General features: G+C 41.3%; 1 protein-coding gene across 1 annotated transcript in view; it reads left to right on the top strand.

Moving 5' to 3' along the window:
• The window catches only part of PLEKHA7 (pleckstrin homology domain containing A7), a 302,716-nt gene that overhangs the window by 170,008 nt on the left and 114,875 nt on the right, over positions 1 to 17,833 (top strand). Inside the window, exons 6-7 of the mRNA XM_054970740.1 lie at positions 15,122 to 15,226; positions 16,794 to 16,866. Of these exons, the coding sequence (XP_054826715.1) occupies positions 15,122 to 15,226; positions 16,794 to 16,866 (178 nt within the window). The remainder of the gene's footprint in view (positions 1 to 15,121; positions 15,227 to 16,793; positions 16,867 to 17,833) is intronic.

Genomic DNA, 17,833 nt, shown 5'->3' with positions numbered 1-17,833 from the left:
GTACTTTCCATTTTTGCGCATACAAAAGTCTAGCTGCTGCTGTCATATAAAATAACAATATCCTGTGATGAGCTGGAATGCCCTCCATTCCCCAGCCCCACCCTCCAGGGGGAAGAGAGGGGGCTAAGCAGGCCGGAGGGAAAGGGACACAGCAGGGAGAAGGTGGGTCCAGCAGCAGCAGCAGCAACCCAAGCAGAGCCCTTACCTGGCAGGGAGAGGACGCCGCCGCTGCAGCCCAGAGCCACACCATGGCTAGAAGACAGCAGCCTGGCTCAGGAGTTGCTAGAAGCCAAGCCTCTCCAGGGGGGGCTGCCACAGGCATTCTGGGGGAGGAGATGGGTAACCCCGCCCAGCATTGCTGAGCAGGCAGTGCAGAAGCTGGCTAAGGCAGCTCCTCGTGAGCAGGGCCAGGCAAGCCCAATAGCACAGAGGCTGGCTGGGGCAGCTCCTTGTGAGCAAGGCCAGGCAAGCTCAATAGCACAAGGGCTGGCTGGGGCAGCTCCTCGTGAGCAAGGCCAAGGAGCCCTCAGCTGGGGATGGCTCGCACTCAACCCCACCCTGCCAGCATGGCAAAAGGGCCCAGGAGGGATTAGTGGTTGGAGGGAAACACCTGGAGGAATGCACAGCTGGGCCCAGTCAGGAGAGGGAACAAGCCTGGAAGGAGGGCGGGGTGGAGAAAGGAAACCCTATAAAGGGTGGCTGGGAAGAGCTCTGCGGTGGTGGGTGTGAGTGAGGAGTGATGATGTGGAGTGAGAGCAGTAGGATGCAAGGGTGGAGGCTTGGAGGAGAGTTCTGGAAGGAGGAGATGGAGGACACAGAGGGTAAGCAGGCCAGGTTGAGCAGGCCAGCGAGTGGACTGAGAGGGAGTCTGGGTGAGGTATACCGCCCCTCCTTCCACAGAGCAGGGTCCTGCAGAGTCCCTGGCCCCCCTGTGACGTCAGGAGCAGACCGCCCAGTGCCACGCCCAGCGGCAGCTGCGGCAAGCCCTGACATCATGTACCAACGGTAAATCATTTTGTAAATGTTCTCTTTGATACTAGTGCACGTCGTAATCTTCATTGTGGTCTTCCACAAGTATTCCCATGCCTCCATTGTTATTTCTTTGTTAAAATTTATGGCCCACTTCACCATTTGTACTTTAACTGTTTCATCTTCAGTATACCATTTCAACAATACTTGGTATACCTTAGATATTCCCTTCTTGTCATCTTTTAAAAGCGTCTGCTCTAGTTCCGAATTCTCTGTTCGTATACCTCCCTTTACAGAGTCCGAGTTATAGAGATCTTTGATCTGTCTATACTGAAACCAGTCGTAATTAGGTGATAGCTCTTCCTGAGTCTTTATTTTAAGTTTAGCTGATTCTATTCGGGTTATCTCCTTGTAAGTTAAACATTGTTGCTCAGTATCGACAGCTCTCGGATCTATCACCTCATATGGAACCACCCACAAGGGGATTCCTTCTTGTAGATAGGCTCTGTACTTCTTCCAAGTTGCATATAGACTTCTCCGTATATAATGGTGCAGGAACATCGAGTTCGCTTTTACTTTGTCATGCCATAGGTATGCGTGCCATCCAAATATCTTTTTATATCCCTCTAGGGCCAATAGTTTCTTATTTTTCAGCATCATCCAGTCTTTCAGCCACACTAGGCAGATTGCACCATGATAAAGTCTTAGGTTGGGCAGTTGCATTCCGCCTCTTTCTTTTGCATCTTGTAAGACTTTCATTTTCACTCGAGGCTTCTTGCCTGCCCAAACAAAGTCTGATATTTTCCTCTGCCATTTTTCAAACTGCTTGGTGTCCCTGATGATTGGTATTGTCTGTAGCAAAAACATTACTCTTGGTAACACATTCATCTTAACTGCTGCAATCCTTCCCAACCATGACAAGTTCAATCTATTCCATTTAATCAGATCTCGCTCTATCTGAGTCCATAATTTTTCATAGTTATTTTTAAATAAGTCTATGTTCTTTGCAGTCAGTTCAATTCCCAAGTATTTCCCCTTACTTGTTACTTCACAATCCGTTATTTCCATTAGCAATTGTTGTTTTTGCTTAGTCATGTTTTTGCATAATATCTTTGACTTCTTTTTGTTAATAAAAAAACCTGCCAAATCTCCAAACTCCTTGATCTTATCTATCACTTTTGGCATGTTCTCCATTGGGTCCTCTACAATTAACATTATATCGTCCGCAAATGCTCTGACCTTATAAGAATAGTCCTTTATTTTTATTCCACTAATTTCTTCATCTTGTTGTATTTGTATCATCAGGATCTCCAATACCAAAATGAACAACAGCGGAGACAACGGGCAACCTTGTCTTGTTCCTTTGCTTATTATCAATTTCTTAGTAACCTCATCATTCACCACAATTGCTGCATTCTGGTCTCTGTAAATTTCCTTAATTGCTCTAATGAATCTTTCTCCCATTTGTAGCTTTTCCATGGTGGCAAACATAAAGTCCCAGTTTAAATTGTCAAACGCTTTTTCAGCATCAACAAAGAAGAAACCAACCTCTTTATCACAACGCTTATCATAATATTCAATAGCATTGATCACTGTCCTTAAATTGTCTCTAATTTGTCTGTCTGGCAAAAAGCCTGCTTGTTCCTCCTCAATAACTTCCGAAAGCCACCCCTTCAGTCTCTCCGCCAGTATCTTCGCAAAAATTTTGTAGTCATTGTTAAGTAACGATATAGGTCTGTAGTTTTTCACATTAGTCAAGTCTTGGCCCTCTTTGGGGATCAATGATATATTCGCTTCATTCCAGGTATCTGGAATCCGTTGATCCTTTAAAACTCCATTGATCACCTCTTTTAGGAATGGTGCCAGTTCGTTGGCCATTACCTTATAAAATTTAGCTGTAAGTCCGTCTGGCCCTGGCGCCTTTCCCAGATTTGCAGATTGTATTGCCTTGCTTAATTCCTCATCCGTTACTTCATTGTTCAGTCTATTTCTCCAAGCTTCCGAAATTACTGGGAGTTTCACTTTCTCCAAATATGTCGCTATTGATTCTTTGTTTACCTCTTTCTTGTTATACAACTTAGCGTAAAATTTGTAAAAGGCTCTACTAATGGTAGTCTGTTCCAAATACGTTTTATTATCTTCACAAATTTTATTTATTTTCCTTTCCCTTCTCTTTTTCAATTGCCATGTCAAATACTTCCCAGGTTTATTTGCACCTTCAAACATTTTCTGATTGAGTCTTTTAAGGTTCCACTCCAATTCTTTATTATTCATTGCTGTCAGCTGTTCTTGAAGTATTTTGATATCCTGATATAGTTTCTTTTTCCCTGGTCTCTTTTTTAACTGTATTTCTTTGGCTTTTATTTTCTCCTCGATCTCTTGTCTCTTCTCTTCTTTCTTTTTCCTGGCTCTACCATTTAAGTCCATTAGTATGCCCCTTATTACCGCCTTGTAAGTATCCCAAACTTTATTAGTTGGTACTTCTTTGTTCAAGTTGTATTGTATGAAGAACTTTGTCTCTCTTCTCAGCATCTCCATATTCTCTCCTTCCTGTAACAAGTCCTCATTTATTCTCCATGCTTTCCTTTTTCTCCTTCTCCCTAATTTCCACATGATTGGATTGTGATCTGAGCCTACCATCGGCATTATTTCTACCTCCTTAGTCCATAACGCTAAGTCCTTTGAGGCCCAGATCATATCAATTCTCGATAGTGTAGAATGCCTTGCAGAATAAAAAGTAAATTGTCTGCTTTTTGGATTTTCTCTTCTCCATACATCTTCTAAAGTCTCCTGTTGTATCAGGTCAAAAAAGAGCTTTGGTAATAGTCCTCTTTTCTTTTGTGCCGTTGATGTCTTTTTATCTAATTCCAAGTTTGTCACTCCATTGAAGTCTCCAGCAAGAATTATCTGGTCGTATGAAAGGTCATCTAATTGCTTCCTCAAATCCTCAAAGAAGCTTTCTTTTGCCCCATTAGGTGCATAAAGTCCGACGACCAATACTCTCTTTAAATTCCACGTACATTCCACTACTATAAATCTAGCTTCCACATCCTTCATTACAAATTTTGGCTGTAGCTCCTCTTTTATATACAACACCACTCCTCTTTTTTTCTTATTAGAGGCCGCTGCAAATTCATTGCCCTATTTTTCCAATTTTAGATATTTTACATCCTGCTTTCGAATATGGGTCTCTTGTAAACACACAATATCACATTTTTGTTTTAATAGCCAGTGGAAAATACTTTTTCTCTTGTTCGGTGAATTTAGTCCATTTACATTCCAAGATAGGACTTTACACTCCATATTCATGGTCTTATTGCTGGTAAGTCCTTTTCATAGTCCCTTAAAAATCTCTCCATCTCCCGCTCAGATCTAATCCGCTTTTTGGCCCCTCCAAATTCGAAGGACACACCTTCTGGTAGTTCCCATCTGTACCTGATTTTCATGTCCTTCAAAATCTGAATTAGCACTTTATATTTTTTCCGATCTAGTAACACTGATCTGGGTAGTTCCTTCATTATAATAATCGTCTTGCCATCAATCTCCAATGGATCTTGAAACTGTTTAGTCACAATCTTCTCTTTCATATTTCGAGTCGTAAACTGCACAATCACGTCTCTTGGTAATTTCCTCTGGGTTGCAATTCTCGAGTTTACACGATATACCACGTCTAGGATAGCCACAACTTCCTCCTCCTCCTTCCCCAGGTATTCAGCTAACACCTCAGTCATCTGTTCTTGCGCTGTCTTTCCTTCCACTTCCGGCAAGCCGCGAAACCTCAGCTGCTTCTCCATGTGCTTACTTTCCGCAACCGCCATTCTTCCCCTCATCAGTCTCATCTCTGTTTGTTGCGTGTCTGCTAAATTCTCCATCGCACCTTCTACTGCTTTAACTCTCTGCTGCGTTCCTTGTAATTCATTTTGTATTGTTTCCATACCTTTCTTCACTTCTGACAGCTCCGATTTTACTGTCTGTTTAACCTCTTTAATCAGCTCCAATTTCGTGTCTTTAAGTTCTTTAATCACTTCTAAAAGTTTTTTATCCAGGTTTTCTATTGCCGATTGCCACTCCTTTTTCGACATCGTGGGCTTGCTTTAGCTCGCTCCCACGAGTCCGCTCTCTTCCTTAACTCCGTGGCGTAAAATTTAATGTCTTTTTTAGTCAAATATCCCGGTCTTCTTGCAAAAACTAATTTTTAAAGAGTCCAAAATGTCGGGCGTCTTTTCTCTATGGTTCCTCTATGATTTTTGTAATCCAAAATGGCTTGCTTCCTCTTCCGCTGAAGCCGCGACCCTTCCCCTTTCAAAGATGGCGATTCCCTTCTTCCTGCCCTCCGGCAAGGTCCGCTTCTCTCCAGCAACTCTATTGTTATTACGTACTTCCTGTCTCCCGACTTCCCACAGTAGGTCTCGCGATGGTATCTTTTTCTCACAGCTCCATAACCACAAGTATTCAAAACAATAGTCCAATTTCTTTAATAACTTCTTTAAACTTAGTCTCTTTTCTAATACAACTCTTGCCGAGTCTTCCCCTCCTTGTTATTAGCCTGTTGCAGTTTCAAAATCTACTTTTATTCTTCTTTACTTTTAACAATCTGTCCCGTATCAGAAGATAGTGATCTTTACCTTCTCATTCACTTTTCTTGGGTTGTAGTCGCTGTTTCGATTTTAATTTCTCCTCTCCACTTCTTCCCCAAATCGAGGCTTGGGTATGTAGGTCTTATGCCAACCAGGTTGGCCCCAGAACTGCCGCAGAGATTGTAGCCGACCTGTCGCAGGGTGGGACCTCAAGGATCGGGAGGGGACCCGTTGCGTAGAGCCCCCCCCCCGTCCGAGATCAAACACACCCTAGGGTCTTGAGCGTTCTTTGCCTGCTCTCCGCCTGAGAGCAGTCGGCCGCGGGCTATATTTCCCCCGCCGGCCGCTTAAAAACGGCAGTCCGGTCAACTCCGCAAGTGGAGCTGCTTCAGACCTCCATGAATCCCGAACCGGAAGTCGTCTGTCCTCCCTTTCTGATATATTGGAATTTTTGTGGGAGGTGAAACAGATGGGATTGACCAATACTTCAGTGAAGGTTTATCTAGCAGCTATTTCTGCCTTTCATCCTCCGATTGACAGGAAATCTGTATTCTCCCACTATTCTGCTAAATTATTTTTATGAGGGTTGAATAATTTGTTCCCCCAATTCGGGCTCTGGTTCCACAATGGTCTTTACCCCTGGTTCTGACTCATTTAATGTCCAAGCCGTTTGAGCCGTTGGCCTCCTGTCCGTTACGTTTTTTGTCTATGAAGGTGGCCTTTCTGGTTGCGGCCACTTCGGCTAGGAGGGTGGGGGAGTTAGCAGCATTATCTTGCGAGCCCCCTTATCTGAAGCTGCACCCCGAAAAGGTTGTTCTTCGAACCAAGGTTGAATTCTTACCTAAAGTGGTGTCTTGTTTTCACCTGTCTCAGGAGCTGGTGCTGCTAGTTTTCTTTCCGGTCCCGACCTCAGAAGCAGAGAAAGCTCTCCATTCCTTAGATGTCCGCAGGGCCATTCTGTTCTATTTAGATAGGGTGAAACTTTTTAGACTTGATTCTAATCTATTCCTCTGTTTTGTGGGACAGAATAAGGGCAAAAGGGCCACGCCTCAGACTATCTCAAGATGGGTGCTCCAGACTATACTAACTTGTTACACTGCTGCTAACTTGCCTTGTCCTTTGGAGGTGCATGCCCATTTTACCAGGTCCCAGGCGTCGTCAGCGGCTCTCCTCAGAGGTGTTCCTCTTCATGACATCTGCAGAGCGGCGACGTGGGCCTCCGCGGATACCTTTGTGAGGCATTACGTGCTGGACATCCTAGATAGAAAGGAGAAGCGGTGGGCACAGCAGTTCTACATTCTATCTTTTAGTGATGCGTTGGCGTCACCTCCACCCAGGTATTAAGCTTTGTAATCTTCCCATGTGGGACTGCACAGGAAGACCGTAGATGAAAAACAGGTTTTACTTACCATAACTGTTGTTCATCTAGGTCTTCCGTGCAGGCACACATGCTCTCCCTCCTTCCCCGCTTACTCTCTTGCGACTTACCTTGTAGGGGCGGCGAAAGAGGAACTGAGGGTATGTGAGGGGCGTTCCGCCTCTTAGGAGCCGTTTCGGCGGGAAAACGGCTGCGCATGTGCATTTAGAGGCGAGAGCGCCCCCTAGTGGTTTAGAGCTATAAAAATCTCCGGTATCAGCAGGCCTGCGCGTGCACAGTCCCATGTGTGCCTGCGCGGAAGACCTAGATGAACAACAGTTATGGTAAGTAAAACCTGTTTTTCATGTTCACTTGTACCCAGATCATCTCCTGATTGGTTCAAGAGAAAATCTCACCAGAACACTCAATTCACCATTCAGTTCCTACAAGCCTGAACACCTGGGTTAGATCACAGTCACCAAAAGGGTTTTTTCTATCCCTCACCAAAGAAAAGGTCATGAAGACCAAACTCCTGATTGAGACTGTCATCAGAGTGCAAAATCACTTCTCACAACACTACTGAAACTGATGGGTTTGCTAGTGGCCACCTACAATGCAATACCTTCGTCTATAGGCAAGACTACTTCAGACCTTTCTTAGATCTCATTAACAACAGATCATGGAGAGGACAGATCTTCCCATTCAGATACCACTTCAGATCAAAACCTATCTAAGCCAAGGTCGTCAACCCAATGCAAAGCAAAAGATTCATGACCCCTCAAGAACAACACATTTACAGGTGTAAGAATCAGGTTAGGCATGTCTTCCTATCAATGACTTAGAAAGGTGAACAATTTGTCTGGCCCTGTTCCAGATCGGTATGGAGAAGGTTGCAGACAAAACATATATAAACAAGCAGGGGGGATTCAAGACCTCGAGGTGACACAATGTGGTAGCAAGGATACTTGCCTGGGAGGATGGTCACCTAGCTTCAATCAGAACTGTACACATCAAAGGCATATCCAATGCCCAGGCAGACTGGCTGAGGGGACAACAGGGGAATAGTCCCTTAAGAAACATCTCCTAACATTGCACTTCACAACACTTCATGGACCTGTGTGTGTCCCAACACAGTCATCAACTACTGTGGTACATGACAAGATTTTTTCTACCCACAAGCAGATGACCTGACATTGCAGTGGCCTTTAGGCCTCCTCTATGTATTACTACCCTTACCAGTAACAGACCATGCCTTTCCACCCTCCAACAGATGGTGATATTTCCACCCTTCATCCTACTGACCTCGCCGGTCAGGTTACAGCAGGGACTGATTTGGCCTTTTCATTTAGACTTACTCTGTTTAACAGTGTGGAAATAGAAAGGAACACCTTCCTAAGATGGGGATATTCCTGAGAGATGGCCAACACTCTCCTAGCATTCAGAAAACAGTTTATGCTCAGAATTTACAACTCTGAGTTTATGCTCAGTTTATGCTCAGAACTTACAACTCTGAGTGGGAAGCCCTCACTCAGTAGACGTTTTACACAGCCCTGACCAAACATCCATTTGAACCGGTCAAGGATATTCCCCTGAGAAGGCTGAGAATGAAGACTAACTTCCTTATTATGTTCGTATCTGCCAGAAGATTTAGTCAGACCTGAACTCTGTATCTTTCCCAATGGTAAGGTGATGCCTCGTACTGTCTTCCAAAAGCGTATTCTAAACTGCATAGTTTGCAAGAGGTAAGATTTCCATATTTCTACCTGTACCCTAAATAGACTAGGGAGAGGCTCTGACACAACCTAGATGTCAGAAGGAGGCTCAAGGCCTATCTGCTCTGAATAGTGCAAATTAGAAAGTCAGTCTTACTGTTCTTAAATATATCTCCCCTCAATTTGGGGAAGAAAATGTCTTCAGCAGTGGTAGGTGCCAATAGCAAAACATACACTATCGAAACTCCTAAAAACTCTCTTCGTAGAGGTTCCTTGTGGAATACTAGCTCACTCTTTGAGGGATCCTACTACTAGTGCAGCATTACACAGGAACACTTCCATAGAAGAAGGCTGCAAGGCTGCAAGGTTGTCAGTCTTGACCTTATTAAGATGCTACAAATCAAATCTATATGATTCAGCGGACACTGACTGTAGTAGAAAAGTACTGCAGTGCATGATCGTGGACGAAGACCACATCCCACCCAGAAACTGGAAACTGCTTTGGGAGCACCCAAGATGTTCTCTGCCTCAGAGGGAGTACGGACCTTTGGACACTTACCGTGAAGGGTCCTTCTCCTCTGAGGAAAGGAGGACATCTTGCCCTCCCCGGGTCTCCGTCCTTCTCTACCCTGCTGCCTCATTCTTATACCTCCTCCGGGTTATGCTTTATTTACAGTACATGTTAATGCAACAGGTGTTTTTTCTCTCAGTATTGACAGTTGCTGAATGATAAATTCAATGTTACTGCTTTGTGGAGTCACCTGAACTGAAGAGAGGGTGGTCCCACAGGCTAGACAGGAAGAGTTAGTTCCTGCCTCCCTGATTGGATGGTGGGAATCACCCAAGATGTCCTCCTTTCCTCAGAGGAGAAGGACCCTTCATGGTAAGTGTCCAAAGGTCCGTTCCGCAAACATATATGAGTAAGAAAACAGAATGCTGCTGAAAGATTATTTTTATATAATATTAAGTCTGTGCACATACATTCATTATTAAGCAATATATGAAATGCCATATTTATATTTAACTTCTTGACAACTGACAGCCAAGAACGTTATATTCTTAAACAGTAAAAACAATTGCCAACTGAAAATCAGTTCAGCAGCTACAAGTTTAAATAAATTGCTTTTGTGAATTCCGGTATTTTTTTTCACTGGAACAGTCAAAATTACTTTAAAAAAAAAAAAAGATAAGCTGTTGCAGGGTGGGTTTCACTTGATGTTTTTGTACTTGTTTTTCATGCCTGCAGACAGGATAAAGGAATGAAACTGAATGCAATATTTATCCTAAGCACGGTAGTGTTGTTGTTTTTGCTTCAGTACATGATTTTATATCCATCTTCTGAAAGGGCTAAGTTTTGAAGTTGCAGATCCTTGGCCTTCTTTTCCTATGTTGAGTGTGTTGGTGTATAACTTAGCATGTTATTGACTATTCCTCTAGTGGCCCAAGAAGTCTCTTTTCCAGCAAGGTTTTGTGCCCTTTTAAGCTATCCTGACTGCAGGATCTGAGGTAGATTTGTCTCTCTCACTCCATGCCCATGAGAGGGGATCTCCATGCTGGTCAAACAGCTGTCTGTTAGGCAGCTTGCACTGATGCAGTAGCCATGTTCAAATTAGAGAGTTGGCAATTACACAACAGAGCAGCTAGCTGCACATTGGTCACTGTAGCAGCTGTTTTTGTAGGCTCAGCAGGCTGGCACTGCACTGTGATTTGAGTCCTTCCTGGCCTCTATTCTGTTGGAAGTCTGCTTGCGATGAGCCAAAAGGGATACAAGGATGATAATAATTAATGTTCTGCAGTAACAACAAGCAAGTGGCTCCACATGGTACTTTAATAGTTCAGCTCCCCCTCCCCCCCTTGCAAGTTCCCACATGTTGGGATACATATATTGGGGGACAAAGTGTACCTGCTGAGTTCATAGTTAACTGTCTCTTATAGGAAGTAGCATTGGAACTCTGCAATTTCTGCAGAGGCTGCTCCATCGGCATCTGATTTTGCAGGGTTATAGGTACCATAAGTGTTTGGCTAGCAGTAGCAAATATTAGAGTAGAGCTACTAGTAGTCATTCAAGTCTGTGCTTGTGCTCTTCTATCCCTTACCTGGAGATGGGGGTGGAGACGGGGCACTGTATCAGCATGACAACATAGTGACATAACTGCTAGCATATCTGCTAGGTTACTGTTAGCAGCTGTTAAGGTAGATATAACAGGAAAATTATATGTGCCTCAAAAGGGGGTTAAAAAGCATATAATTGCCCACCACTGATAACAGACTTATAGTTATCTATCACCTTTTTATAAATAAGAACTATTATTGCATGTTACCAAGAGGTAGGAATAATGCCTGTCTCATTAATCTGTGTAAAAATAGGAGCCAATATATTGGCCCACCAATCAGCATTCACTTTAAATAACTCTGGAGGCACCAGATCTAACGCTGTGGCTTTACCAGATTTCATTTTGGAAAATTAAATTAATTATATGACCTTCATATGGAAAAATATTCAAAACAATTTTGTTATGTTACAGAGTCAAGATTGGAAGACAAGGGTGTGGAGAACATTTATTCTTCTTTTAAACCCCACCCCTTTCCCCATCTTTTTCGGCATTCTCCTCCTTCAGCCTATTTGCATCAGACATCTTTTATAAAATTGGAGAGACTTGTTTGGCAGACCTTTTAACCTCAGAAGCGTGGCATCCCTACCCATTTGAATTAGATAAAGAATTTAATAACTGTTCTATGAGTAAATTAATCTTCTCAAATATTTTTGAAAGGTTTCTGAGATGAGAAGAATTTGAGATGCTAGCATAGCTAAATCCTCAAATCTCTTATTTGGAGTTCTTTTGGCATTCCTTTTCAAAATCTCATCCAAAGCTTCCCACTCAGTTAAAGAATCCTGTTGGGAACACACTGAAGGATCATTAACTCTGTGGGGCTAGATTGTTGTTGGATAGAGACTCACTTGTTTTACACTGAGCTGTGACTCAAGAAAGCTCCTATCCTACCACAAATTGTGTTAGTCTTATAGGTGCTTTGGACTCTTGCTCTTTTCTGCTGCTACAGACAGACTAATATGGCTACACATCTTGACCTGTTTTACTGTTTGCTAGCAGGCATACATCCTTCAAAGGACAGCACTCTTTTCTTCCCTATGTTAATAAAGGAAGATAATAACTAGGGTTGCCAGGTCCCTATATCCTCCCAGTAGGGGGGGGGGGGGACCTGGCATTTACCTTGTGCCTTCAGCATGCCCAGCTCCCAGTGCTTGTGTGATGACATCACTTCTGGAAGTGACATCATCAGGCTGACGATGGGAGCACTCCTGTGCTCTGTGCGGGGCCAGTTCTTTGAGAATCAGCCTGAGGCCAAAATCAGCCCCAAATGAAGCATGACAACACTCCTGCAGGCAGTATGACAACATCACTTCTGGAAATGATGTCATCCACAAAGGTAAAAATGCATAAAATATATTCATTATATATAAAGTAGTTTTAACATTAGTACTGTTAACCGGAATAATATTAACCTAACATTGGACCTTATTTATGTAAGGTTCTTCTAAGTAACTCTCAATGACTTCACTGCATGACTCCAGGAACTGCATGAACTCGAGGAACTGCATGAGTTAAAGCAATTTTATTGATAAGCTACTAGTATCATTCCCTATTACATTCCTTGCCAGAAATGGCATTTCACTACAAGCACATAACATATATAGGATTCTAAGCCCAGCCTAATCCCCAGAGTCCCCACTCCCTTCAGGGAACAGCTAGCTAAGTTCAATAGATGAGCAGCAGGACAAAGCACAGATGATGTGTTAGACACTTCAAGGCCATGAGGCCCAGCTCCCAGGCGAAAGGGCAACAGCAAAGATAATAGCAGGCTTCTAGGCAGAGAACAGCTCCACCTTCTAACATCAGAGTCAAACAGAATCAAACAGTACACAGGCCTTGCAGAGTATAAGCAATACATAGGACCTTGCAGAGTATGACAAGAGACATCCTGACAATTTATTGATGTAAAATCCTTTAATATTATTAATGTAGAAAATTAAGTAAAAAGTTTAAAATAGTATAATTTAAAATTATATTAAGCTGAGTTAAAATTATATTAAAGCTGAGTTACAAACTCATCAACTCATATCCCATTTTGTAAGGAGAAAATAGACCACCAGCAACAAAGGCTCATTATTACTCCAGTGACTCCCCAATTCCAATCAGTCTGATAAGGCAAAAAACCCCAAAAGAACACTACCAAAAGACAGAACAAAAGAAAACCAAACCGGGGAAGTAAAAAAAAAGAAAGACTGAGAAGTGTTTATTATACTAAACCAGCCTTGAATGTCTATGGAAAGAATAATAATCAAGCAGCCTACTGAAACTAATTGTTCCCAAGCTAAAACTACAAAGAGTAAGCTCAAACAATAAAGCCAAACAGTAAGAAAAAATAACTAATTAAAAGCCAATAAACCTAATTTAAAAAAAAACTAAAATAAAAGAATTCTTGCCAGAGCACAGCTATGCACAGCCCAACCCATCCCAGTTATAGGGAATCATGTGACACCAGATTCACGTTACATCAAAGCCCCAAGCTGGGAAGAGGAGGCAAAACTTGACTTATTAAAGGTATACAGATGGTTATAGTGGTATAATGATATAATAATATCTCAATATTTGATTTAAAATATATCCTTCAGTGGTGGGGAGATAGCAGTGGGGAAGCTGGGAAAAATCTACCTTCCAGTAGCATCCAAGTTGTAGCAGACAAATCTATGTGTAAGCGATCTTGAACAAAAAGGAAAGATTGCTCAGGGAGCCTCAATTTAAGCTGGGGGCTTTTATGCAAGGTCTTCTGTAACTTTTATTCAGTTTTGCATAACCTTGCAATATGAATTAACTCAAGATAAGAACTACACTGAGAGATTTTAGAATTTAAATAAAATGTTGTGCTATACCTCCTTTTTTGCTTGAAGTGTTATTAGAAAGGTGTATATGTCTCTGTGGCGTCTCCCAGTCAAATTATTTGTGTGGTTAGATCTAGTTGAAAGCCAGTGTGGTATACCAGCAAGATTGTGGGACTATCTTCTGGCAAACCCAGGTTTGAATCCTCACTCTGCCATGGAAGCTTGCTGGGTGACTTTGGCTAGTAGTCACACATTCTCAGCCTGACACCTCCCAGGGTTGCTGTGAGAAAAAAATGGAGAAGAGATTAAGATATAAACTGCTTTGGGTCCTCATTGGGGAGAATGATAGGGAATAAATAAAATAACTGTTGGGGAAAAGGCAGAGTGCCATTTTGTCAATTTCTAACCAGTGCTATTCAAGTGGTTATATTCCTGCTGGTATAAGTACAAAATCATAGTTTCCTGTTTTCCAAAGCTTGAGAATGTGTTGTAAAGATTCTAATATCTTGCTTTTTCTTTAGTTTCTTGCCCTCAGATTTGGGAGTACAGCTTATGGCTAGTTTTATTTTTATTGTGCTTTAAGAGGCTTCTACAGCTTTTTACTCTTAACTAAAGATGTGGAGGAACACTGTATGACATTGTGGGAAACCTCTGCTTTTGAATAGTTGTTAAAATGTTACAATTTGAAGATGATGAAAAGCCACTTTAGAGAAATATTGGACCCCAAGGAAGTCTGCATTTTTATCTGCACAGAAAGATGAAGCTGTTATAGTTAAAGAGTATGTAAGGTTTTATTCATTCCTAGTAAATTTGATACCCAGTCCATAAACTGAGATTTCTGTCTCTGAGGTGGTAGGATGTGGAAGCAAAAGTGTCTGGATACATTTTAATTGTGCGAAAGGGGAACACAGACAAAGATGATTTGGTTTCAAGTAACAGGATGCAGGAGACAGGGGCTATACAAGATAAATCAAGTCTGGTCTCATATATAAGCTGCTCCGAAGAAAGCAAAAATCTATTGAATACCCACCAGCCAAGACAAATCAAACCCTTGTAAAAAACCCACTGAAAGCAAATGGCCTTGATGGTTAAGGTCTGAAAAAGCTCTGGCATCCTTATTACATTGGTTTCACAGTAGACAAACTAAGATATTTTCTAAGATAGTTTCTCTCTTGTGGAGAAGGATGGAGCAGGAATACTGATTAACTTTCTCAGGTCTTGTATTGTCTAACTTTTTGATTACCATTTACTAGGATTTTATAATTTTGATTTAATATTCTAGATTAGTTCCAGGATATATCTCCATTTGGGGGCATTGTTATCTTCCTACAGTAAGGATTTTTGAAAGAAGTTACTTCAGGGAATGAATTAAAGATAGAGAGGGAATGGCATGTTCGGTTTTTTTTTTTTTTTTTAAAAGCACGACAGTAAATGCTAAAACTGCATTCTTGCTATAGCACCATCCATGGTTTTCTGACTTGGAAAAATCCTTTGCCTGCTTCATTGGCATGTGAATAAAATATGCAACATAATATCAAAAAACCCTTTATGGCAAAAATGATAAATAACATTCTTCTTAACTCAATATAATGCTTCTCCCCTCAAGGTGGTAAAATCTGGGAATAAAATTCATAGTTTTGGGAAAAGGGATCATGCTATAAGGAGGAACCCTAACATACCTGTTGTGGTGAGAGGTTGGCTTCATAAGCAGGTGAGTGTGTAATTATCTCTTTTAATGTAGCTCAAATAGTTATCCAGAACTCTTTAGTAATAATCATGTGTTTTTGCATAACATTTAAAAACGCTGGTGTGATCAGGGCATCTCAGAATTGATCCTTTATACCTTTTAGTTTTCAATTTTTATTTGTGTTTACAGAGGTACACATTCAAGAAAAATTTGAATGAGGAATATGTTTATATTATTAACAATATTTTAAATCTCTTCAAAACATTTAAACAGAAGTCCACTGGCACTTTTTAAAAGACGAACAAGGTTTATTCTAGCAAAAGCTTTCATAAATCAGAGCTTCCTTCATCAGAAAATTTTAATCATCAGAAAATCTTTTCCAGACCTTACGCATCTGGTGAAGTGAGTTCTTCTATAACTTATTCTGGAACAAACTTTGTTAGTCTTTGAAGTGGTACTGGCTTCTGTATTATTTTTCTGCAATAGACAAACATGGCTGCCCCTTTGGATATGTTGAAGGATTGTATTAAGCAATTGTGTATTTTTATAATCCACTGTATTTCCATGGGGTTAATTAGTGATAGTGTCACTGATAACAACCCTCCCATAACAGTTTGTAATGCTATTATAATTCTTCTTTTGTGAATATACCTCAATATACAACTTGGCAAGGAGATAAAGACTGTTGGGATGCAGTATTTTAAAGCAAAAAGATATAATATCCCTGTCTGTGAACACATCCAGAAGAACAGTGGTAAATTCTTATTTACACATTATTCACCTGCAATGAATAAACACTTTTGTAGAAGACAGCAAGGAAAGGAACACTGGGCTATCTGTAAATATAACTAAACACATTACTTAACTTTTTATAATGCAGATTTATATCTCTTCTATACATTATTTAAAACAATTTCATTGTGGGCATGACAAACTTGGGAAGTGTACAACTTGGGTAAGTAGGAAAATTAGCCTTAGTGCTCAGAACAAAAAAAGGTCACTAGCTAGTACACGTCAGCATTATTCTGTAATTTTGAAAGATGAGCCCCGCCTTAATCAGTATTCTTGCTGCTGTGTACCTAGCAAAACGGTCTTGAACCTAAATCTCCCCAAAAGACACATATTAATACGGGTATATTAATATGGGTATCCACGGTCCCCTGAACTTATGTCCAATGTACTAAGGTCTACAACTTGTGCAGTGCTCATTTATGTAGCAATTTTTTCTTCTAACATGCTTCATTTCACAATTGTTATTAACTTTAATTTTCTGTGACTGTTCAAAACTATTATTTCTGAAAGGAATTTGTTGTATAATTGAGTGGCTTTGTGATGTATGTTTTTTGGAAAAAAGGTGTTCCAAATGATGTTCTTAAATGATGTTAAGGTGTTCTTAAATGATGTTAAGAGATATTTACATGTATGTATGTTCTTCAGCAACATTTTGCATTTGGGGTGGAGCTGGCCGCTATAATCCTACTTCTGTCCTCAAGCGTGCCTTCTGTCCTCAAAAATGTATTTAGTATATAATTATATTGCTTCCTCCATTGCTTTAAGAATTCAAACTAAAACCTGTTGTTTGTATTTTCAGGATAGCTCTGGAATGAGGTTATGGAAAAGACGGTGGTTTGTGCTTGCTGATTATTGTTTGTTTTACTACAAAGGTTAGTCAATAAAGTTATTATTTTTTAAATTCTTATATAATTTAGAACTGGTCATAAATATTGAACGTGTGTCTCAAAACTGTTCCTAAATTCTTTGATCGCATCTTAAAAAGCTTGTTTCTACCAACCACTCTCTTATATAGGCCCCATCCTTTGCTTCTACCTCATCTGCCGTTATTTCAGGGAGGCTTATGTGGAAGCTCCTTTTTGCTCTTGATTGAAAAACATACAATTAGTGTAATATCACATTTTCTGATGTAGCAATGAATGAAGAAGTTACCATATCCCACCCTAGCCCCACAATACAAGAATTGTAATATGCCTAGTATTCTTTTTTGTCCCTTTTAAAACTTGATAGCAGTGTTTATTTATTTTATATTTATTTTATCATATTTATATTCCGCCCTTCCCGCAAGCAGGCTCAGGGTGGATAATAGCATTAAAACATTTAAAACATTTCATATAAAACATTTAAAAGCATTGTACAAAAATTAAAAAAAACAGCAGCACTCTTTTTCTTGATGGCGGCAATACCGTTAATTAAAAAAGTGCAACAGTGCAGTTGAACATAGCAGCAGCTTAAGACAGTGGTGGGCAGCTCTCATAGGGAGGGGAGTAGATGTTGTATCCTCCAGCCAGCGGAGGCCCAGCCTCAGCCATAAGCCTGGCAGAACAACTCTGTCTTACAGGCCCGGCGGAAAGATAGTAGATCCTGCCAGGCCCTGGTCTCGGTAGACAGAGTGTTCCACCAGGTAGGAGCCAGGACTGAGAAAGCTCTGGCTCTGGTCGAGGCCAGGCGGGCCTCCTTGGAGCCAGGGACTGATAACAATTTCTTTTCTCCTGATCGGAGGGTCCTCTGGGGAATATACGGGGAGGGACTGTCCCTGAGGTACGCTGACCCCAGTCCGCACAGGGCCTTATAGGTCAATACCAAGACCTTGAACCTGATCCGATACTCCACTGGCAA

The sequence above is a fragment of the Eublepharis macularius genome, chromosome 2, assembly GCF_028583425.1.
Source record: "Eublepharis macularius isolate TG4126 chromosome 2, MPM_Emac_v1.0, whole genome shotgun sequence".
In the NCBI taxonomy this organism is placed as follows: Eukaryota; Metazoa; Chordata; class Lepidosauria; order Squamata; family Eublepharidae; genus Eublepharis; species Eublepharis macularius.
Note: the sequence above shows the minus strand (reverse complement) of the source record. Positions and strands in the feature narration are given on the sequence as shown.